The sequence below is a fragment of the Brachyhypopomus gauderio genome, chromosome 13, assembly GCF_052324685.1.
Source record: "Brachyhypopomus gauderio isolate BG-103 chromosome 13, BGAUD_0.2, whole genome shotgun sequence".
Classification (NCBI taxonomy): domain Eukaryota; kingdom Metazoa; phylum Chordata; class Actinopteri; order Gymnotiformes; family Hypopomidae; genus Brachyhypopomus; species Brachyhypopomus gauderio.
Window position 1 is genome coordinate 5,453,994 of NC_135223.1, and position 25,017 is coordinate 5,479,010.

The 25,017-nt window shown below is 44.2% G+C and overlaps 1 protein-coding gene across 1 annotated transcript; it reads left to right on the forward strand.

Annotated features, from left to right (window-relative positions):
- The first annotated feature begins 7,002 nt into the window (after positions 1-7,002).
- On the forward strand, positions 7,003-23,175 carry LOC143474056 (tumor necrosis factor receptor superfamily member 11B-like). The gene is made up of 5 exons (XM_076971334.1): positions 7,003-7,289; positions 12,483-12,849; positions 14,516-14,722; positions 16,166-16,390; positions 22,050-23,175. Exons 1-5 carry the CDS (start codon positions 7,206-7,208, stop codon positions 22,439-22,441), a joined length of 1,275 nt encoding a protein of 424 aa, XP_076827449.1. The 5' UTR covers positions 7,003-7,205; the 3' UTR covers positions 22,442-23,175.
- Positions 23,176-25,017: the final 1,842 nt, after the last annotated feature.

The window sequence follows — 25,017 nt, forward strand, 5'->3', positions numbered from 1 at the left end:
CTGCCACTTCCCAGAGCAGGTGGAGGTCTTTCTGCCAGCTCCCAGAGCAGGTGGAGGTCTTTCTGCCAGCTCCCAGAGCAGGTGGAAGACTTCCTGGTGCCTCCGGTCTTCTGGTGCATTTCAATCAGTGTGAAAATGCATTTCAAATGAAATCAGGTTTGCAGCTGGGGAATTGCAAGGTTTTGACAAGCTTCTGAGCCTCCGTAGAAGACAGGATGAAGCAAGGTCTACCCTGAGCCCCCGTGTCTGGTGAAGGCAACCATGTGTCAAAGAGCCAATGGTAATGATGGGAAGTCTCTAATTACATGCAACAAGGTTAGACAGAGAATTACTCACCTTAGTTCACAGTTTAACAAAAGGAACTGGAAGTGTTTCATGTTTAGCCACTGGAAGGTAATGTTCCCCAATGATACCTGAACCATAAATGAACCATATTTATCTATGGCATTTGACAAATTGTCTTTTCCAGAGCAACATATTTATCAGATATATGTTTACTATTATATTTACTCCCATGCAGTCCCTGTGAGTTGATCCTGGAACCATAGTGATAGTGATGGTACCATTGTACCAGCTACAGGGGAATTGGTGTGTAATAAAAATGGAGAAGGATGCTTTAGTTGTCATGCTAGTAGACGTCTATTAATAATTCTACCCAATTTGTGAATAAAACACACATGAAAGAAATACTACAGACTTTGCTGTCGCCAAATGTAATTATTGCATTTACATCACTGATCAAAACAGAAAAATATGAGCAAAACTGTTACTTAAAACAAGATAAAAAAAACATACTATGGCTTGAAGCTTGTTAAGGAGATCACTCAGCGTCTGTTCACACCAGCGTGTCACGTTGATGATTCCATGTGCATATGGAAATATCAGTCACTCGCTGAGGACCCATGGAATTCGGTCACAACTCACGCTGCACCTTTTAGGAATACCTTTCACATAACGTTTCTCCTGTGAGTTTCACTCTGTGAAATACTCGATTGTTTCCGCGTGACCCGTCTTGAAGAAGAGGTCGTTCATTCCGCCTCCTCATGCTGAGCCTGGCAGAGATGGCCCGGTTCTCTCTGGAGACGTCGTCATCATCATCACCAGCGTCCTCTTCAGATGGCTTCAGAGAGCTCGCTTTGCCTCTTTCCCTTCATGTGGTCAACTCTGACTTCCAAGAAAGATGAACTGGCCCATAATGTGGCCACAGAGTGACCGTCAGTGTACCGCTACCGTGGTTACAGGGAGATCCCACTGAAAGCTGCAGGAGATGGAGAACTTTAAGGAAATGCTTCTGACAACCCCTTAAACAAACACGGGATGGCAGAAAAAAACACAACAGTCCATGGAACATATTGACTGATATTTATTTTTTTCTCTCTTTGAAAACTGGATCCTTTTTTTGAACGAGAGACCTATTTCCATTCTGCACCTATCAATTTCTGCCGAAGGATTAAACAGTTTCCTCTGTTCTCCTTCCAGTGGTAAAACCTCTGCTGACAAATATAGCTTTCAACGCCCCTTTACTGGCAACGAATTCATCTTATTTAGCTCTCCTTGTTTGGTGTTTTGGGTTAGTCAAAGCAGCTGTCTGTCTCACTTTCGGCCCGGTACAGACTGCTCTGTTAGAACCTATGTCTCATCGTTGTAAAATTAGATGCTGCTAAGGTCTCTTCCTCTAGAAAATGTCTCTAAATGGCTTAATATCCATGGGAGGAAACCTCAATCAAATTATATATTTTTTCTAACACAGAACCAATATTACTTAACAGTAAATGAGATTTCCAGGTTGAAAATAATGTTAATAAGTTTACATCAAATCCATAGAGCATATAAAGTTATTTTTCCTCAAGTCAATGCTAAAACATTTTAAAACTTTTATTTTATTTATTCTATTTAATCAACTTTTATTTTAGTTTTTTATCATGTGAGGTCTCTGGGTTTTGCAGCGGAGCACTAAACAGCGATGCTTTAGCACGCTTGAGGCTTTTCTCCATTTGCTGACCTGTCACATTCGGAATGTGATGATGCAAATCTCTCTTGTCGCCACTACGTAATGAGCATGAATTTATTGTTTATGGTGTACCTAATAATTATGGCAATGTTTTTCAGAGTCAACACTTCCTGTGCATGAGAACAGTGGAAAAATTGTATTCTACTGACATACGAGGAGAGATTTCCTTGGTTAATATTATGATGATGCCTGACAAACAACATTTATGTTCTTGCATGTGAGAGATCAGACTGGTGATGTATAAAATCCTGAATGCAAAGATCGGACAGAGATCAGGCTGGTCATGTGTGAAATCCTGAATGTATAGATCAGACAGAGATCAGGCTGGTGATGTGTGAAATCCTAAATGTCAAGATCTAATCGAGATCAGACAGAAATCAGACATGGCTTTCACTGCACTCAAAATAAGAATTTCTGGAATAAGTGTATCCACGAATGAACTCCCAGAGTGTCTGAGAAACGTTTGCTGATTGGACAGTGCCAAAAGCCACTTTTTTTTTTTGGAATGTGTTTTTTTTTCTTGCGGTAACAACAGAACTGCCTGAGATTTACTACATGAAAAATGCTCACAAATATTTTACTGGAACAGAAAACAATCAGGTAATAAGATCAACTAAGGCTAGGTGCAAACGTCAGTGGTCTTGATTTAACATTCAGTTTCTCTCTGTCAGGTGATCGTTTCTTCAGGGAATAGGATCTTGGTCCTCACAAAAGTCCAAATAGCTCTAGAGCATTTAGCTTCCAGTCTGGGAATATCTGTTCCTGTTAAACAGTAACAGGAGACTAACTCTGTCTGAGGGGCTTAACCTTTCCTAGTTAAAGATTTGAGCACTATTAGAGACCTGTCACTGTGTGAATCAGACGATAGCCAGGCACACTCACACACATGCGAATGAATACACACACACACACACACACACACACACACACACACACACACACACACACACACACACACACACACACACACACACACACAAATTCAAGAAAGCACACCCTTCATACTGAAGTTTTGCTGAGAAAGAGTCATATCCTGAAGTGGAGAAAGGCATTGCAGTGGCCTGGATCAGGACTGGAAGTGTGGACTGCAGCTCTCATTTTGGACTGCAAACACCACACACAAAACATACATTCACCACGACGCCCTTGAAATGAGGAAACTAAACAGAAAACAAACTGTTACCCACTCATGTTTACTTCCACTGACCATAAGTTTTTCCTCCTGCCAGTGAACTCTTAAAACGATAGAACAAGAGCTGTGATTGGACCTGGAGTTTGTTTGAAATGCATATTAGCAAATTCCCGGCAAGAATCTCCTGGAAGCCATTTTGTTCATCATTCTAGACAAGATGAATTGTAGGCTGTTGTGTTAGTGGTTAAATTAACAAGTGTGGTAGTAAAAGTTATTGACGGCCAATGTCTCTAATGGGGTGCATGTCATTATCTAATTAAATATACGATACAATTCCTCAGAGAATATCACATTTCTGCTCATAAGATCAAGTATCCAAACTATAATTATGAATATGCACTTAATCAATACATATTATCTTCAAAAATAAATGTTTACCTCCAATTCATCTGTATGGGATGTAATGTAATGTCAAATTACATCTCCAGTCTATTTGGACTTGAGATGTAACAGGCATAGTCAGCATATATGGTTAGCATCTATGGTTAGCATTTATAGTTAGCATGTCGAAGAGTTCTTTGTGAGTGTGCAACCTCACTTTTGCCTCAGGGTGAGCTGGGGAGGCAGGTGAAGAAACCCCAGTCTCCTTATTTCCCTTCATGTCAAGGTCACATTCTTCATTCATTAACAAATAAAATGTACAGTTGATCGACGTTTGCAAATGCCAGAAAGTTAACGATACAAAAAAAGAACACAGCCAAATAGAGAAGTCTGAGGAACGGCCATGCATCTCTGGGGAGAATTTGAGAAGGTCGCATACCTCATCATAAGCGTCCTACGGTGTGACCAATGGAAGTCTGTCTTTGGTGGAACATTTTTACCATACCCAGCCATCACTTTGGCCAGCCTCAGCTCCGCCCCTTGCAAGACGGTCCAGCCGTGTGAGTCTGTCCTGTGGGAGTCTCGCAGGATATGTAAAGTTGTTGTTTAGGCTTAGACTTAGGCCCAGTCTTTCTGAGATACCAGCGAAGACTCCGTCTGTCATCCTGCCACATCTCGTCAGTCTGTTCTCATCTTAGGTTTAGCACAGTTTGGTGTCAATGTTCTTTCTGCAGTCAGTCCTGCCAATGCAATCATGTAGGTATGTTTTATAATGAAATATTCTGTGCTCTTTGGGAGAAGATTTGAGGGAGAAGAAAAACTAAATAATGGATGTGTTATTTTATGTCCACGAAAGGGTAATATGACCATGGGATTAATGTTATTATCCTTATAGTTGGGACTTCATCCCAGGAATCTTGGTCTCAGCCTCTCCCAAAAGCACAGCGATATGTTGTTGCCAGAAAACTTTCCGTTAAAGTTCCTGTTCTTTTCATTTGCGAGGTCTGTTATGGAAATCAATTATGTTTTGTGAACCCAGTCTGTTATCAGCACATTCATACAATAGATAGGCACAGAGAGCAGAGAATTATGCAAATAAAGGGTCTTTGTAGTTCTGAACTGCTGCACCCCTAATCTCCGTACTTAAAAGATATTTTAAACAGGGAATCCCTTGCTACAGCAGCCTGTAATTACAGTTAAATTTTGACAGCACCTTTGCATGTGAAACAGAAAAAAACAGAACCAGAAAAAAAAAGAAATGATACACATTTTATGCAAAAATGAAACTTGTGCTGGTTTAGACAAATGACTCATGGAATTCAGTTGCCTTGATTTATTAAAGGGTCTTTACTTACTTAAGGTGCCTAATCTGGAATCATGAATACTAAACAGTGATGTTACATAAGAACAATTGTATTGTATTTGCCTTCTCTTTTTCTTTAAGTATTTTTGTCATGTGTAATTCCCAGACACTCGTCTTGCTGGAAGTTATAGATTCACACTACTAAACCTATCTGAATAAATGTGTTGTCCGACTGAGTTTTGTGGAGCCAGAAGTCTGGATGAAATCTCTCCCAATTTTGTAAGTGGAACATGTTGACATTCATCCACTTAGGCCATCTCCAGTTCCCTCTCCCTGATGTCTCATATGAAGCCAGCAGACCACCATCTAGATAGCTTGCAAGTGTTCCCAATTCAGTAAAGTGACATTTATTTAAGTGACTTTGAACTGTTTCAGGAATGTTCCTGGTCCCTTTATGTGTGTTCAATGCACAAAATCGATTCTACTTTCCACTTTCTCAGCGGCATAGATTAGTTTAGTGACCCATCCTGGTAAAGCTATGACTTCACACACCTGTAGACAAATTCCCTATCATGAAGTGGACTCCAGCACTCGCAGAATGCAAGAATATAAGTTACCCGAAACACACTGTACATGAATCCAGTGGGCAGACGACCTGCGAGTTGGGTCTTTTAATTCCCTTACTGACTTACAGAACGGCTATGTATGAAGATAAAGTGAGAGGAAAAACAGCATTCTCCGGCATGTTTGGAACGGTGCTGTTTTTGTGACGGGTGCATGGCTGCTGTCTTTGATTTGGTCAGAGAAGAAACCGCAAGTCAACACCGATGGGTGACCTCGGAACACCCGCGCCTTGTCCGCATGCAGGCGTGCTGGTTTCGGCCGAGTGGAGAAACACGCTGAGCCCGGCCGCAGGTCGGCGTGAGGGAGGCCGGGCGGTCAGGCGCACGCGTCACTGCCGGCATTGAAGGACTATACGTCATCGGGGGGCTACGCGTCATCGGGAGGCTACGTGCTTCCTCTGTGAGACATGGCTCATGTCTGTCTCGTCTCACACCCCGAGGAGAACCCAATACGTCACCAGTGTCCAAGACAAGACCAGCATGGTGTCTCTCGGGATCCTTCGCATGATTCGTGGTCTGGCATCCATAAAGTGTCACAAGAGCAAGCAGGCACACAAGATGATGCAAGGCATTAGTGAGACAGCAGATAAGAAATGCAACCCAGAGGCAGTGTTGCCTTTGGCTACATTGTTCAGTTATGTTACTGCGGCTCAGACGTTCACTTCCGCTTGGTTTGGCCTTGTTCAGTAATATGTTCAGTAATGTGACAGTAACATCCGTGAAATTTAAATGAGAAGGCTTAAAACAACACAAATTTTTTGATACGTTTTTTTTTTTTGGCAGTTTTAACTTAAAATGTTTTTTTTATATTAATTATTTTCAACCAACCAAACATTAGATTCTCCTACGACGTTTTGAAGATTCACCCATAAGTTGGTCCGGCCAAGGCGTGACCTGCTGGGAACAGGGACAGGCCTCACGGACGTCATAGCCACTCTGTGTTTGGCCAGGGACACCGGGGGACCACAGCGACATCGGCCGAATGCCTCGCGGTTGTGTTTTAAAGCTGGGCTCGGTTAAGTATTTTAGACGATGCTTGGAATTTCTGCGCGCTCTCTGGGACCAGTGGCGTTGTTGTGGGACCGGCCGTCCTCCCACCGACATCCCGGTGCACTGAGTCACTAAAGGATTCCCTAGATTCAGAGGAAAGGGATGAAACCCTGAGGACACTGTCAGAGTAAACTAAGAACAATAATAACACGACGAGATCGTTTATAAAAGCAACAGCAAAACAGATTTTGTATAATGATTAAAATATTTGCATTTAACCCGATTAACTCTCACACAACGCTTTGGGCTGGACGGACAAAACGCATAAAAACGTATTTTCAAGTGCATTTTGGCGTCAATTTTAATATGCGCCATTTGGAAAAATATTATAGCCAGATTTGAAACAAACATAAAAATGCTATTTTCCAGACTTTAATTACCCGGCTAACAGTTTGTTCCTATTTTACTGTAGTGACGTCCTGTCGAGAAGCATTTTCCTTAAGCACAAACGATATAATCGTAATTCGATACAGACGGTAACGGGCTACACACAGACGATAGTAATCGTAATTTCATCATTCACACGTGAATTGTTGTTTTCGTAATTTGAAGTGAAATACATTTCATCACAGAGAGAGTACATATGACACAGCACTCGCCAGTAAGCTTGTTTAGTTTTTTTCGTGCTCACAGACTTGAAGAGTTTGAAACTGGAAGACACTGTAAAAGCACAAGTGGGTGGGCACGTCATCCTTTACTATAAGTATGGAGACGGACTCATTCATGCAGACCGTCCAAGGGATGAGCGCGCGAAATATTCCCTCGCGGACAGCGATGAAGTTACACATGGTGAGTACGCTTTGTGTCCGCGTGCCTGTTTTCTCACAGCTGCCCCTCGCACGAGACATTTCTGTGGCGCGTGGAAGTGAACGGTAGAGGCGGCAAATTAAAACCTGAGGTGATACCCGGTAATACCCGGTGATACCCGATAATATCTCGCCAGGACGATTATACACACGGAGACTCTGTCGAATAACTCTGGAAAGATAACTTCGCAGGTGAATGAAGAAAACTCGTTTTAAACCATCTGGAGGAAAACTGAGAGATTTCTTCTTCTTCTTTATATGGTCAAAGTTAAGACAAAATAAAACAATCTAAAGAAACGCTCTTAAATCGACACCAGATATTAGGATTTCATATATTTTGTTAAATAGCGAATACGGCTGAACCTTCCGAGACAGCAGCGCGTGTGAAGAGACGCAGACGCGCGTTTGAAGCGGTTTGCCGCTGCGCCACGACAGAAATGTGGCGGGTTCTTCACTTCAGGTCGTCTGGACAAGCCACGACTCACTCCAGCTCTGTGGAATCAGATTAATTCACAGTGTTTTCTGTTTGTGTATGAATTCATTATTCATGTCCCGAGGAAACGACACTACTCAGACGGTTATGTTGGGCCACTTAATTATCTTTGGTTGTGCATACTTTTTTATTATAAAAATACAATAAAAATTGTATTTTCGTTATTGATTTTATTCAATTTTCAGTATTTTCTTTGAGTTTGTATTTTAAGTGGGATGATAGAGCAACCTGTTTTACCACAAATTCCGAGACCTTTCAGACGTTTCCCTGGTCTGTCTTTTTGAGTGATGTAGGAATTACGGTTAGAGGCTAAACTCAAAGCAACAGTTATCTGTATAATTACTGGACCGGTTTAGTGCGAAAAAACGGAGAAATACGTTCAGTGGCGAATAACCATGTAATTCAAGACGTGAAAATATTCCCCCTTGAGGTGACACATTTTGATGTGTTGTCGATAATTTCCTATGTGTGTTTGCCAGTTCACTGTACACACCTTCCTGCCCTGTCGAGGGGAGACTGATCACTAACAGCTCTTGTGCTGTCATTTGCATACAGGCCGTGCGTGCTGCGTGATTTGCATGTTCGATGTCTAACAGATAACAAGTTAATTTAGATCCAGACTTTCCACTTGATAATGAAATAGTGAATTTACGAGACCACATAGAGACACTGAGAATTTGGAGATGCGTGTGGTCTGAGAAGCGTACAGTACCTGTGGTCACTGTTATCTACCTGTTATCAGGAGCAGGTGAAAATGAACAAACTTCCCCAAACAGAGTCTGTCAGTTATTAGTGGGTTGTGCTCTCGCTCTCTCTCGCTCTCTCTCTCTCTCTCTCTCTCTCTCTCTCTCTCTCTCTCTCTCTCTCTCTCTCTCTCTCTCTCTCTTATTTACCTGTCCTTTGAATCACTCTCGAAACAAACATTTTATTTTAACATTGGCAAATTGTAGGCTATTGGCCAGTCTGACCTTATATAAGGCCTGAGCCCATATCCTTTACTCAAAAAGAACAAGTAATTCTGACAAGAAGTATACTGGTGTTACTTCCTCTTTTGTACCAGAACCAGGAGAGTGCACAGTGAAGATCACTATTGTCTTTTCCAAACGGTTTTTGCGTGATGACTGTCTCGCGCAACAGATGCCAAACGGCTGTGTGCCCATAACGTCTGTGGGGTTTTTTTTTTTCAAAATTATTCAGACCAAAAGGCAGAAAGGCTATAATACACCAGTAAATGCCACTGACAAAGAAAAGAGTGAATAGGTAGTATGCAAAGATCAAGACTGTTTCCATAGCTCCCACTGTTACCATAGCGCAACACTCACATTTTTCTCACTCATCATTAGCAGAGCTGAAAAGCTCACATACTGTAGCACGTTTTCCACCTTGATAAGTACTTTAAACCTGGAGACAGAAATGAGACATTAAAGGTAGGATGGTAAAACTGATACATTTTATGAAGACCAGCATATGCACACTGGTGTTTATTTACTCTTATTTAGTGTTATTATTATTGTTTACTCACACCCAGGTAATAAATTAGTGAACCCCCAGGACTGTTGTGTGACAGGTTTAAAATACAAAAAAATAATTTGTATGGCCTTGCAAGACAAATCATTAAGATTTTTAAAATTTTCAAGTTTTCATTGTGCCTGCTTTGGCTTGAACTCAGACAGAAGAGGGTTCTCAGTGGGCTTTCTGGTCCCCTGATGTAAGTGTATTAGAACATTTCTCTGAACTTCCCTTTTACTATGCCATGGGGGGTCAATGGCTTTGTGTTGGGTACGATGGGGGAGGCCAGGGGTCAGAGTTCAGCAGCAGCTGTAAGGCATGTAGGGGAGTGATGGAGGATGTGACAGGGTTGGGGTGTGTGATGGAGTGACAGGGTTGGGGTGTGTGACGGAGTGACAGGTATGGGGTGTGTAATGGAGTGACAGGGTTGGGGTGTGTGATGGAGTGACAAGGTTGGGGTGTGTAATGGAGTGACAGGGTTGGGGTGTGTGATGGAGTGACAGGGTTGGGGTGTGTGACGTAGTGAGGGTGTGGCAGGGTTGGGGTGTGTGATGGAGTGACAGGATTGGGGTGTGGTGTGTGACGGAGTGACAGGGTTGGGGTGTGTGACGTAGTGAGGGTGTGGCAGGGTTGGGGTGTGTGATGGAGTGACAGGATTGGGGTGTGGTGTGTGACGGAGTGACAGGGTTGGGGTGTGTGATGGAGTGAGGGTGTGGCAGGGTTGGGGTGTGTGATGGAGTGAGTGTGAGACAGGGTTGGGGTGTGTGATGGAGTGACAGGGTTGGGGTGTGTGACGGAGTGAGAGTGTGACAGGGTGGAGGTGTGTGACGCCATCGGTGGTATGACGTGGTGGAGTGTGAGATGGGGAGGGGGTGTATGACAGGATGGGGGTCATGAAGGGTGTGGTTGCCAGAGAGTGATGGAGTGGGTTCTGTGATGGAGTGGAGTGTGTTACAGAGTGAGAGGTGTGACGAGATGGGGTGTATAATAGTGTGTTGTGATGGGGTTGGGGTGTGTGATGGAGTGACAGGGTTGGGGTGTGTGATGGAGTGAGGGTGTGGCAGGGTGGAGGTGTGTGATGACATCGGTGGTATGACGTGGTGGAGTGTGAGATGGGGAGGGGGTGTATGACAAGATGGGGGTCATGAAGGGTGTGGTTGCCAGAGAGTGATGGAGTGGGTTCTGTGATGGAGTGGAGTGTGTTACAGAGTGAGAGGTGTGACGAGATGGGGGTGTACAATAGTGTGTTGTGATGGGGTTGGGGTGTCAGATGTGACGAGGTGGGGGATGGGACAGAATGGGGAGTGTTGTTATGGGGTTGGGGGGTGTCACAACCGGGGTGTGTCGGGGGTGACAGTGTTGGGGTGTGTGTGTGCTATGCTGGGTCATGTCACGTTTGGCTCATGCCATGTGAGTCCTCCCCCAGCAGCATTCCCTCATGGCCGTGCCGATCCCGTACAGCTCTCCCCTGGAGGAGCGTGCCGCATCTCGGCCAAGACGCACTCCGTGTGTCATAAGATCAAGCGTTCGAGGCCCTGGGCCAGTACAGTCATCCATGGTGACTTTCCTTCAGATCATTCAAACGATGTAATTAAGTCAGTCAGAGGCCCCGGGCCGGTGTGTAATTTTGGTTCCTTTCGCTGTAACTTGCATCGTCAAATGGCAGCCTTCCTCTGAGCGGTGAAAGGCTAAAAGTTCGTCTGCTTTTCTGCTGTTTGATTGCCATAGGCACGGCCTTCCCTGCGCTATAAACTCAGCTTAAGCACTTAATGGTTTCCTTGCCGAGTTCCACCACCTGCTGCGGAGGACGCAGCCTTTGGCGTGGAGCGTGGAGTGCGGTCTCGCGGGCGGCCTTCCCGCTCCCCCCTCGTCCCCCCTCACTCATCTGAACGGGGGCCAGACGGCGTCACGCCGGGCCCGTAGCGAGAGCCCCAGCGTGCTGTTGTTCATGGCAGCCGCGCGGCGGGGAAGTCCACGCAGCAGAATCGCTCAGCAGTGACGCGGCACATCTGGGACGCACGTTTGTCTGTGGACATTCACAGCTCGTATATATGTGCTGGATTCACTGAGGGCACACACACACAAAAACATTAGGTCTGTCAAAAATAATGTTTTTGTGCAGGACTTATAAAAATGTATTTAGATTATTCAAGTTTCATTGTACGTCTCGCTAAGCTCCTGCCTTGCTTTTTGGGGCTTAAGGGCTACCGTCAGTGCTACAGAGAAATAGAGTGATGAGGCCAAGCCACTGATTGAGGTACCTGTACACATCTGTATGTGATACACACGAGATTTCCAAAGAGGCTCACTCTGTGCCCTCAGACGTAAACAGAGGAGTCAGGGAACTTTGTAATGATTGCCTTGAGGTTTGGACCCTGCCAAAAGGCTGAAGGACTGTCTTTGTGTCTTGAAGTTCAAATGTCATCCGCGTCTTTGACTTGTCACTGGCAAGTCCAGCCTTTTAGTCATAGGAATGCTAGCAGCAACATTTGCAACGTCAAAGTGCACTTGAAATGTCTGGCAAAAAAAGTTTGTGCTTTTAACATTGCCGTCTTCAGCTTTCTTGCGATGAAGATATTTATTATCTGGAAAGTAGTGAACTGAGTACACACTCATTAATGTCTCATTAGCCAATACTCATTAGTCAATACTCATTAGTCATTAGCAGTTAGCGCTGACACGTAGTCTTTCTTTCGCCAAACAAAGCTAAACACATACTAGAACAGTACAGCAAAGTACAATCATCATCTCCCAAAGGAACACAGTAAAGAATCTTACTGGAAAGGCACTGGAAAGAAATTATTTGTTGAGACAAAAAAGGATGGATACTTTATATGACTTATGTATGTTTTTATGTGTCTCTGATTGGTCGACTGAAACACAGGAATACATGGAATTTCAATATGTGGTCAAATGTGCAACTGATTGTGATTCATCACCGAACGTTTATGAGGAATTTTTTATAACGAAATAATATAATAGTTCTGTCTGTCATATACACGATACATGACACATGATAGGAGGAACAGAGTAAACGTGCATGTGGACACACACTCACATGCTAACTTGTGCTCTCTCTCTTTCTCTCTCTTTCTTCCCTCTCCTCTCTCTTCCTCTTTTTTCTCTTCCTCTCTCTTCCATGCCTCCCACTCCCCCTCTCCTCCACCCCTCCAGCTCTTCACCCTGTGTGTCACCTGGGCGTATCGCGATGTGCCCAAGTACCACCACCACGACCCGGCCGCCTCCGAGCCGCTGCTGTGCGATCAGTGCCCTCCTGGCACGGCCGTGTCCCGCCACTGCACTGCCGACGGGGAGCCCACCGTCTGCCGCCCTTGCCCCCCCCGCCGCTTCGCGGGGCACTGGCACTGGGGCGACAGCTGCCAGCACTGCACCGCCGTCTGCAAGGAGAGGCAGCTCGTGCGTAGGGAATGCAACAGCACGCACGACCGCGTATGCGAGTGTGTGCCCGGATACCACTTGGTGGTGGAGTTCTGCGTCCAACACACGGCCTGCCCGCCGGGCTCCGGCGTCGCTGTGACAGGTAGGAACGCACCTGACTTCGAACAGAGGACAGTGCTCCTTGCTGACGATATTAGAGCTGCACGATATGGACAAAAAAATTGTATCGTGATTATATATATATATATATATACATATATATATAAAAGAAAAAGAAAATCACAAAATGCTAAATGCTGCTTATACAAATGTGACTCAAAGCAGAACAAATGCACAGAACACTTATTTGAAATGTCCATGTATATTCACAAAATAAGCTTTGTAAAAGGGTTCATTCGACCTTTGAGGCCTTCTCCAGTATCAGTATTGAAAAAGCCCCATATTATGATAATGAAACAACATACTGTTGAGCCCTAGTCATAATTCTTTTGGAGAGACCAAGACATATCCATCACTGGTGGCCTGTTCACGCCAAGTCCAGATCTTTCAGTGTCCTTTCAGGATGGTTTGGCGCTACAGTGCTATTTCCCACTTCCAGTAACCAGAGTTACAAAAATGAAGGGGAGGGGCCAAACACCCCATAACTGGCCTCCAGGTCACCTCAAGGTGAGAAGACGCAGTACGGGCGGCACAGGTGGGAACAATCACGCCCTCTGCTGGTGCTGGCTGGTCTGTTCAACCGGCCTGTTCTTTCAGCCGCGATCGCCGGCACAATCCTGCAAGCTTCCCTGGCTTTGATGTCATTTGCGAGGGAAACTCAACCATGGCTCTCGTTCAGGCATTTGCATGCCGTCCAGGCTGCATTGGGTGCATTCTGATCAGCCCAGTCCCCCCCCCCCCCCCCCCCCACACACACACACACACACACACACACACCCTCTTTGATGTTGAGTCCCAAACTGGAGGCCCAGGGAAAATGTAGAGGACTTGGACAAGGGGGGAACTTTATTCACCCCAAATGTAATCAAACAGAAATTGTTTTGATAAAGAAGAGAGATTTGTTGGGAACAAACTCATCCGGACTACATCATGCTAGGATTAGCACGCTAGACTGCAAACAGAAGACTTTATTGTGGTTGTGTTTGGGGCATGACTACAAACTGTTAAATCAGACATGTGCTTTTGGGCTTAGTGTTATAGGTGCGTGGTGTTGTAACCGTGTTGTAACGCAGTTTGTTGCAGTAACGAAATTTCACTCCATAAGATGGCGACAGAGATCTTTGAATTTTATAACTGTTCAACAACATGCAGTTTTGGTTTCTTGCAGAATGTTCTTAGAGCTCTTCATAAATGTGCTTCTGATTTATTATAGGCACTTTAGCAGGACCACAACTGATAATGTTTTAGATTCAGTGCTTTCAGTTGTCCTATGTCACTCACACATGTGTGCATGCGCACAAATATATAAACACACGTGTGCATTCACTGTAATGATCAGCGTGTGAAACTGTTATGTCCAAACTCACCGGAGAGACCAAGACAGATACATTATCTCCCTGCATCTCAAAGCAAAGTATTACTTCCTTCTTTTCAATCACCAGGCCCACCTGTTTCACGCACAACTTCTTTATGCATGAGGATGGAGTCGTGAGGGGGAATTATTTGACTGAATGTGGCAGACCTTTGTATTTAGTTGAAATGAGGAAGTGCCTTCTGTGGTCACCTGCCGGTGTGTTTGTTTGCATTATAGGCTCTGGCTTATGGCTAAACAGCTAAATGTGACTCACATGTTCGCATGTGTTTCTCAGGTACGCCCATCAGTGACACCACGTGCGAGGAGTGCCCCCCGGGTTTTTTCTCCACCGTGACCTCCACCACGGAGCCATGCCGGCCCCACCGCGACTGCTCCCAGCTGGGGCTGAAGACCACCAGGCCAGGCTCTGCCACCCAGGACGCTACGTGCGAGGGCGACCTCTCCTCCGACTGTTTCCTACAGAACTACGGGTGCTACAACGGTGAGTCCTTCACTGCCCCCGCCGCCCGCCCCACGTAGCTTACTTAGCAGGTGAGCAGGACATAGAATCCCCTCAAATTCACCCATGTTCATGAAATCCGACTTTCCTTGCCGTTCGCTTTGACACCTATCGCGGCTTGTGTGATTCGGGGCTTAATTTCACTTCAGTTCCATTTCATTTTCATAGTTCTTTTAATACCAGATATTGATTAGTTCAAGATTATGGTTTTTCATGTTCATTAGATGCGTTTCAGTTGTTCGTGACCATAGAGGCCATTTACATCCAAGCGCCGGACTGATTTGTCAACCTAATTGAATTCTGTAATGGATTTCACTTCACGTAGACCCACACAAATAAAAAAATGCACAAACTGTCACTTATGCAAGAAGTATAACTGTCAGGCAGGTTTCTTGCAGAGACATTCCCTGATTGTGTAATACAGCCAGACTGTTCAAAAGTTTCTCTTGGGTCTCGATAATCATCAAAGTGTGGTCACATCCTTTATCTGGCTGTAATTTGGAAGCTGACTCAGTGATTGCGAATTTAAGAGCTCTGGACTGTTATTACAGAACTCGGCAGAGATCTGTTTATCCTGGAAAAATGTGAAAGTTTAGCTTTCTCTTCCTCACTACGTTGGCTGTTTATGGACTCCTGAACAGGAGGAAGCCGTGTACTGACCTGTATACTAACTGCATGCTGGGATCTGGGGAATTTCACTGGGAAAAGGGGCTTTGGGAAACCATCCTAACCAGAAATGTTTCTTACAAGCGCGTGTCGCTCAACATGGAAGTACACCACAGTTCAAGAGCCTCTTCCTCAAAGTAACATATCGCTATAAACAATCACTCCCGTTGAGGTTTCATGTCGAGTACATAGCGGATTATGCTAGTAATCCCTCCGGATTCGTGCAGGTGCGTAATCTCAACACTGCCAATCATCCGGAGTGCCTGTGAATGCAGGAAAATGCCTGTCGGCACCCCAGGGGACTTTCTAACATATACTGTTAGGAGCTGCTACAGCAACACCCCCCCCCCCCACCCCAGCAATTTTTAAGTCATGGAAACCTTCGAGGTAGTTACAGTTAAAGGAATTTAGTGACAACCAGACCTTTTCACCAATGTAAACATGCAAAATGAAACATATTCAATATTCAATGTCCTTTCTCTTGCTCATATTTTGGTTTCAATTTGAAAGGCTAAAGTTGGGATTTTCCTCTGAATAGCCTGAATAACCTGAATTATCTGAATAACCTGAATAATCTGACACTAATCCTTCAACATCTGAATAGCCCGATTAACATTGACAGACGTCTAAAGGCTGTGAGACTAACCCTTAAACATCGGGCTAGAGGCATGAACTCGCGTCACCTTTTGTGTCCCCGCGACCATCTGAGACGTTTCTGTGGTCACTGAGGCCCTCGTTATCCCACCCTGTTTTCCCCAGACATCACCCTCTGCGAGGACGCCACGTTCCAGTTCCTGTCGTCGGTGCCGCAGGCCCGGACCCCCGTGGAGAGCCTCCTGGACAGCCTGCCCGGCCGCAGGGTGGACTGGAAGAGGCTGGAGCACCTGAAGAAAGTGTGTACGCCCCAGCAGCAGGCCGTGCGTCTGCTGCGTCTGTGGAAGGAGCAGAACAAGGACCAGGACAAACTCCACAGCATCATCCAAGGTCCGAGCACTTGATCCTCGTGGTCTTAAATCGGATGTGAACAGCTGCTGGAACGCAGCAGTGGAGTGATGGGTGAAGTTCACACAGCTGAAGTTCACACAGCTGAAGGCCAGCTGTAATGCTTCACAGCTATTAGTGGATCTGAGGGCTGATTTGCCTACAGACCCTTTAAACCGTCAGATTATTTGACGGTTTAGTCAAATAATGTGGTATATTTTCTGGTGGGAAATGAGTAAGGCATCAGGCATCATGACTGTTGGCCATGTTGCTAAGCATGATTATACATGTTCGGACATAATCTATGATGTGATTATGAGAGCATGAAGATTGATGAGTGACAGTTTGAGGCAGTTAAAACGATTCGTTTTCAGTAAAAAAAACTGTGTGTGTGTGTGTGTGTGTGGGGGGGGGGGGGGGGGGGGTTATGGTCGTAAGCTTAAGACTTAAGGCTTCAGGAACATAAACTTGGTTGTGAAGTGTCTTGTGATCCTATGTCTTGTGGGGTCTTATACCATGTGGAGATCACAGTAGATCACTATAGTAGATCAATGAACACTGGTAGAGTTTGTGCAACAGTATTAGAGGTCTTGGTTCAACGCAGGCAGCTTTTGCTATGCAGGCATTCGTGAAGGAAGCAGACGGCTTATATATGCTTATAATTTATGTCATGGCACTGAGTTGCCAGTTCATCAGGAACACCCATCTATGAGGACAGTGCAACCCCTGTGGCCTTCAGAACCACATGACCAGGTGTTGGTTCCAGGTCCAGGGTCTGTTTGGCACTGAGCCATTGAAAACTCACCATCGTGCTAGAGTGATGAGGTGTGTCTCACGATGCAGGAATGTAGATAAACTGTGATCGACCTCGGCAGTAACATTAGACGTACCGCCCCGCACACACTTTTCACAGGCCATCAGGAGCCCGTATGTGTGTCAGGGAAACACTGGCTATTCCACCAGAGCACCACCATCCACCCAGTGCATTTGACACCAAAGAGGGTCTATGGTGACAGCCTGTAGTCTCAAGTAAGACGGTTTTGGGAAAGGGGATGCGTGCGCTCTGACTAATCCAGAGTGAAACCAGAGTCAGCGCTGTTGCAGGGACCTTAACCGCTTCAGCGGAATTAAAACGAGTCCTTTTCAAAGGATCTTTGCCATTACATTCACTGGTTTCAGGCCAACCACAACGTTTCGCAGAGTAACAGAGAAGTGGCCACATCGTGTATGTTCGGTCTCGTTACATCAGGATGTAAACGGTGAAACCGTTCTGGACCCCTTTGTATGAAAGAGTCTGGTATCGATGCCAAGCGTTAGATAGGAGTGCTAAAGAAATCTTGGTGTACAGAGACTGTAGCTATGAAGGGTGATAATGCTCCACATTGCTGACACCGGACTTTGCCTCACCCCCAACAGTTTGGCTCATGTTGCTTGTGCCAGATTCTGATGCTATTAGTTTCCCTCTACAAATTTGTAGCATGTTTTTCACACTGGAGAGTTTCTGCTTCGTCACTGACAGCATTTAGACGTGTTCACCTCACATGTTCACCAACATGTTCACTTCACATGTTCACCAACATGTTCACCTCACATTTTCACCAACGTGTTCACTTCACATGTTCACCAACATGTGCACTTCACATGTTCACCAACATGTTCACTTCACATGTTCACCTCACATGTTGACCAACATGTTCGCTCCATTTGCTCATGGATGTGTTCACCTCACGTGTTCACTGACGTGTTCACCTCACATGTTCACTGACGTGTCCACCTCACATGTTCACTGACGTGTCCACCTCACATGTTCACTGATTTGTCCACCTCGCATGTTTGCCTCATGTGTTCGCCTCAAGACTTCACCTCATGAGTATAATTTAAAATAAACTGTCAGAAGCTAAACTTATACTTTATTATTTACACTGTATTTCACTATAAGCTTTTCTTGCAATGTGCTGCACTCTGTGAAATTTGAAGAGGATGTAAATGACATTAGATGATACTAGAGAAGTAAAGAACATTAGATGATACTAGAGAAGTAAATGACATTAGATGATACTAGAGAAGTAAAGAACATTAGATGATACTAGAGAAGTAAAGGACATTAGATGATACTAGAGAAGTAAAGAACATTAGATGATACTAGAGAAGTAAAGAACATTAGATGATACTAGAGAAGTAAAGAACATTAGATGATACTAGAGAAGTAAAGGACATTAGATGATACTAGAGAAGTAAAGGACATTAGATGATACTAGAGAAGTAAAGAACATTAGATGATACTAGAGAAGTAAAGGACATTAGATGATACTAGAGAAGTAAAGGACATTAGATGATACTAGAGAAGTAAAGAACATTAGATGATACTAGAGAAGTAAAGGACATTAGATGATACTAGAGAAGTAAAGGACATTAGATGATACTAGAGAAGTAAAGGACATTAGATGATACTAGAGAAGTAAAGAACATTGGATGATACTAGAGAAGTAAAAGACATTAGATGATACTAGAGAAGTAAAGAACATTAGATGATACTAGAGAAGTAAAGGACATTAGATGATACTAGAGAAGTAAAAAACATTAGATGATACTAGAGAAGTAAAGGACATTAGATGATACTAGAGAAGTAAAGGACATTAGATGATACTAGAGAAGTAAAGAACATTAGATGATACTAGAGAAGTAAAGGACATTAGATGATACTAGAGAAGTAAAGAACATTAGATGATACTAGAGAAGTAAAGGACATTAGATGATACTAGAGAAGTAAAGAACATTAGATGATACTAGAGAAGTAAAGGACATTAGATGATACTAGAGAAGTAAAGAACATTAGATGATACTAGAGAAGTAAAGAACATTAGATGATACTAGAGAAGTAAAGGACATTAGATGATACTAGAGAAGTAAAGAACATTAGATGATACTAGAGAAGTAAAGAACATTAGATGATATTAGAGAAGTAAAGGACATTAGATGATACTAGAGAAGTAAAGAACATTACATGATACTAGAGAAGTAAAGGACATTAGATGATACTAGAGAAGTAAAGGACATTAGATGATACTAGAGAAGTAAAGTACATTAGATGATACTAGAGAAGTAAAGAACATTACATGATACTAGAGAAGTAAAGGACATTAGATGATACTAGAGAAGTAAAGAACATTAGATGATACTAGAGAAGTAAAGGACATTAGATGATACTAGAGAAGTAAAGAACATTAGATGATACTAGAGAAGTAAAGGACATTAGATGATACTAGAGAAGTAAAGAACATTACATGATACTAGAGAAGTAAAGGACATTAGATGATACTAGAGAAGTAAAGTACATTAGATGATACTAGAGAAGTAAAGAACATTAGATGATACTAGAGAAGTAAAGAACATTACATGATACTAGAGAAGTAAAGGACATTAGATGATACTAGAGAAGTAAAGAACATTAGATGATACTAGAGAAGTAAAGGACATTAGATGATACTAGAGAAGTAAAGAACATTAGATGATACTAGAGAAGTAAAGAACATTAGATGATACTAGAGAAGTAAAGAACATTAGATGATACTAGAGAAGTAAAGGACATTAGATGATACTAGAGAAGTAAAGAACATTAGATGATACTAGAGAAGTAAAGAACATTAGATGATACTAGTGAAGTAAAGGACATTAGATGATACTAGAGAAGTAAAGAACATTACATGATACTAGAGAAGTAAAGAACATTAGATTATACTAGAGAAGTAAAGAACATTACATGATACTAGAGAAGTAAAGGACATTAGATGATACTAGAGAAGTAAAGAACATTACATGATACTAGAGAAGTAAAGGACATTAGATGATACTAGAGAAGTAAAGAACATTAGATGATACTAGAGAAGTAAAGAACATTAGATGATACTAGAGAAGTAAAGGACATTAGATGATACTAGAGAAGTAAAGAACATTACATGATACTAGAGAAGTAAAGGACATTAGATGATACTAGAGAAGTAAAGAACATTAGATGATACTAGAGAAGTAAAGAACATTACATGATACTAGAGAAGTAAAGGACATTAGATGATACTAGAGAAGTAAAGAACATTAGATGATACTAGAGAAGTAAAGGACATTAGATGATACTAGAGAAGTAAAGAACATTAGATGATACTAGAGAAGTAAAGAACATTAGATGATACTAGAGAAGTAAAGGACATTAGATGATACTAGAGAAGTAAAGAACATTAGATGATACTAGAGAAGTAAAGGACATTAGATGATACTAGAGAAGTAAAGAACATTAGATGATACTAGAGAAGTAAAGAACATTAGATGATACTAGAGAAGTAAAGGACATTAGATGATACTAGAGAAGTAAAGAACATTAGATGATACTAGAGAAGGAACTGGTGCATATTGAGGAAAGTATTAGTCATGCTTATTTCAGTGAAAGGATTCTAAACATCCTACCACTAAATAATTTGTAACAGCATGTAGTTTCAAGAAATACAGCTTCTTTATTTAGAAAGGGGATGTGTCCTGAGTGACCTAACTGCTCTCTGACTAATCTGCAGTGAAGATGGGTCAGTGTGACGGGCAGTGTGAGCAACTGAAAAGGAAGCGATCACGCCAAGTCTCAGGGAAAAAGGATGGTTTAATAGAAAGTGTGCAAACCAAAACCCGTGCAAAAGATCCAAATTAAGGATATAATGACCAGCGGTCAACTGGTACAAAGACAAGACATATATAGGCAAACAAACGACCCTCAGGTGAGACGGATCACGGGCTCCGCCCACCTGAGGGACGTACATGACGTCACCAAACAACAACAACAACAGCCGCTGTGGACGGAGGCGGCCGGTAGGGGGCCGCCTCACCGTGACAGTCAGGCCAAGTAGAAATGAGGTTTTAAGAGCTTCATTAAAAAATAAATTCTAAAGTGAATGTTAGTTACACTTCACAGGCTGGTCTGGGGTCAGCTATGACTTGTAATTATGGGAGGGTGTGAGTTATGAAACCAATTCTGGATCCTGGATCTGAAACGGAAGGAAGGGTGTGAGGAGTGTTTGTGACCACACAAGCTAAACTTGAGCAAGAACGAAATCTGTGATTAAAAAAACGTATATGAAGATTGATGTTTCTGAAAAAGCTCATGTAGAGTAGCAAAAGCATAACTTATGACTTCCCATTGAAATTTATGACTTCCCATTGTTATCAATACTGATATGAACGCACAGATAACTGGCGGGGGCGAGAACTTGGTCAGGAAGTTGGTTCGCCCCCCCAATGAAGTTTAACCATTGAAATTCAGCTGTGTTGACCCTTGAGATTTCCCCAAGTGCGGGAATTTCGACTGCATCATTTCTGGTAGTAGAGACCTGTGTTTGCGCTCCCCCCTGATGTAGGGGCAGTGGTCGAGTCATCGGAGGGTCGTGACTTCTCAGCTAGGCCATGACTGAAGTGTGCGTGTGTGTGTGCATGTGTGTGTGTGTGTGTGTGTGTGGATGGATTAAATGCGGAGGACAAATTCTGACTGGGTAAAAATTCACAGTTGGTAACTTAACAAAATGAAAGGTGAAACTGAAACGAATGTTCCGGGTGTCGGGATTCAGGACGGAACCCAGTGCAAGTCCCGTCTTGTCTTATCTGATCCGTTTGTCCCGCTCTGCTCCAGGAGTGAACCACTGCGAACGCAAGGTGTCTCGCTGCGTGGGCCCGAAGAACGTGACGCTGGGCGACCTGCTGGTGTTGGTCGACGCCCTCCCGGGCGAGAGGGTGAGCGAGGAGGCGGTGCGCGCGCTGACGTTGTCGTGCCCGTCACAGCGGTACGTCACGCAGCTGCTCCGGCTCTGGAGAAGCCGAAACGAGGGTCACGACCTGGCCAAGGCCCTCGCCCACTGCCTGGGCAAACTGCGCTCGCGGGGCGCCCCCCGGCCCCTGCTCCGGACCCTGAAACGGCTGAGCCGGGCCATCGGCGCCGCCTCCAAGCATCACACCCATGAGAACACCTTCGTGGGCTTGCTCCGTGATGACCCATGCTTCAAGTCCAAACCGTACAACGACTGAACAACGTGCAGACACAGCCGAGGAAAGGAGTTATTTAATTGCAAAAAAATGGAGGTGTATATAATTTTGCTTTTTGGGGGGGAAAACTGGACAGGGAAGGGGGGGTGGGTTCTGTTTTTGGTGTGTTCACTAAAGGACGTAAGAGGAGAATTGTGTGGTGTTGACTTTTGTTGTGGCCTGTTATCCTTGTCTCTTGTTGGACTGCTTATTTTCCCCAAGCTGTAAACAAAGGATTGTGGGATATGAATGTAGAGAGCAATAGAGTGCAATGACGTGTTATTTAAGTGTAACGCTGTGTTTCAGTTTCAGTGTGTTGTAGGTTTATGTTTATCCATATTTGCTTAAAGATTTTTTATTTATCAATTTGTCAGGAAACTGGACTCTGGTCAAGCTGCATTGGCCTATTTTTAAGTTTTTGTGTGCCATTTTTTCTAAATTTTGTTGCATTTTTACATTAAGTTTGCATAAACGTTTTGCTTCAAAACAACATTCAGTGACAGACAGACCTGTTGTACAATTCATACAATCATATACTGTATGTGACTGAATCTAAAGACTGTATTCCAGTGACACATATACTTTCAGATTGCAAGTAAATATTTCTAAAGCCTTGTTAACTTAAATATAAATTTGTGTGTGAAAGCTGTCTCGTGTTTCCATGGTGCCCTTATCCACATTCTTTATAAGTTAGGACATGGTGAAAAATGATACAATATCTCGTAATTCAAAGAAACATTAAAGAACTGGGGAAATTCCTGTTATTAAAGATATTTCTCACCACATAGTCTCATGCTTCACCCAACGTACGTGCCTTCTTTTAAGGCATTTTAATGCTAATGGCCATTGAAATTGATATGTGGTTGCATTGCCAATTGTTGCAAAAGCAATAAGAATAATTCCAAGAACCTTGTTTCAAGTAAAAGAATTTCAGAAGCACTTTACTTACACAGCCGATGAAGGATGTCTGTCCAAAATGTCCTCTGTCTGTTTAAATTTTACATATTTCACTTCAATTTTGAATATGTCTACATCCCAGGACGATACACCGCAGTTACTCAACTGAAATCTTCTTTGGGTATTTATTTTCAGGTGAAATGCAATTGTTACTGAGGCAGGGTCTGGGTTAAAGTGATTAATACCATATATGAGGTGGTCATAAGTAGTCAAACTGTGATGTGCAGAGGATGCAGGCACGACGAAACGCAGAAACGGTGCAACATACAAATTTATTATTAACACTTACACGTGAAGTTCCGTGCGGTAGCGCAAGCACAGTCACGAAACTTTAGACTAAGACGAGCACAAGACATTGCGCGAACGCACATTCCCCCATGATCACGAGACAAGGCACAGGTGAGACTAACGAACATGCTCACTAACGACCCACACCCACAGAACTACAAACATGGACATAACTGCACGCAGACAATGTAATGACACGCCCACAAGGAGGGGTCCGGAGCTGTCACTCTGACAGAACCCCCCGCCAGGGGCTCGCTACTCCCGGAGCGTCCCGCGCAGCTGGAAAGCCCCGAACCTACACCAACGGGCAGGTCCGGAGCCGCAGGGATCACGAGCCTCCGAGAGCCGTCTCCTCCGATGGCGGGACCATCCGCGAGCCGCTCTAGAACACCCTCCCTGGTAAGACAGGGGAAAATACATTGAACACGGGCACGTTCACAAGCACACACACCAGCATATTTAACACAAACGGCACAAGAGGGAAAAGGGGATTAGGGAAAAACATTGGGACGGACAAACAGACAGGCACAGGCAGCCACGAAATCGTTCTGGCTGCCTGCCAGAGCACTAGCAGTGGTGCGACCCCTACTGGGGTCACAGGCGAGACAGGTGGCGGAGTCCCTCCGGTCTTCGGGACTGAGCTCCCAACGCGTGCTGCGCTGCTCGGTGCCCCCCCCGCCCCCCGCTGCTTCCCTCTGGGTGCTTTGGTTGCCTTTCGAGGCGCTACCGGGGGGGGGGGGGCACGAAGAACGTCCACTCTACTCGGGAACACCTTCTCCGACTGGACTATCACCTCCGAGCACCCAGAGGCACTGTCCTCCTCCTCGCTCTCGCTGTTATGCTCAGAGGGCGGTGTGCAAACGGATGGAGGGGGGCTGACGTCATCCTCCTGCTCTCCGTAATACTCTGTGGACTCCGAGTATATGGATGGAGGAGGGCTGACTTCCTCTTCTTCCCCGTAATACTCGGTAGAGGCCGAGTAAACGGATAAAGGGGGGCTGACGTCTTCCACCCCTCACCGTAATACTCGGTAGGGGCCAAGTAAACAGAAGGAGGAGCGCTGATCTCATCTTCCTCCGCACCGTGGTGCTCGGTGGGGGTCGAGTGGATGAACGGAGTAGGGTTGGCCTCCTCTTCGCCTTACCCGTAATACACCGTCGGCACCGAGCCGGTGCAACGTACAAATTTATTAACACTTACACGTGAAGTTCCGTGCGGTAGCACAAGCACTTCAACAGAAATTCACTCAGGCACGAAACTTTAGACAAAGACGAGCACAAGACATTGCGCGAACACACATTAGGTGAGACTAACAAACACGCTCACTAACGACC

What these genes read in the sequence shown, in the direction of transcription:
- LOC143474056 (XM_076971334.1), top strand. Translation starts at nt 7,206, where the DNA reads ATGGAGACGGACTCATTCATGCAGACCGTCCAAGGGATGAGCGCGCGA. An exon ending in GAACTACGGGTGCTACAACG is followed by an intron (nt 14,723 to 16,165) that starts GTGAGTCCTTCA and finishes TGTTTTCCCCAG; the next exon opens with ACATCACCCTCTGCGAGGAC. An exon ending in ACTCCACAGCATCATCCAAG is followed by an intron (nt 16,391 to 22,049) that starts GTCCGAGCACTT and finishes GCTCTGCTCCAG; the next exon opens with GAGTGAACCACTGCGAACGC.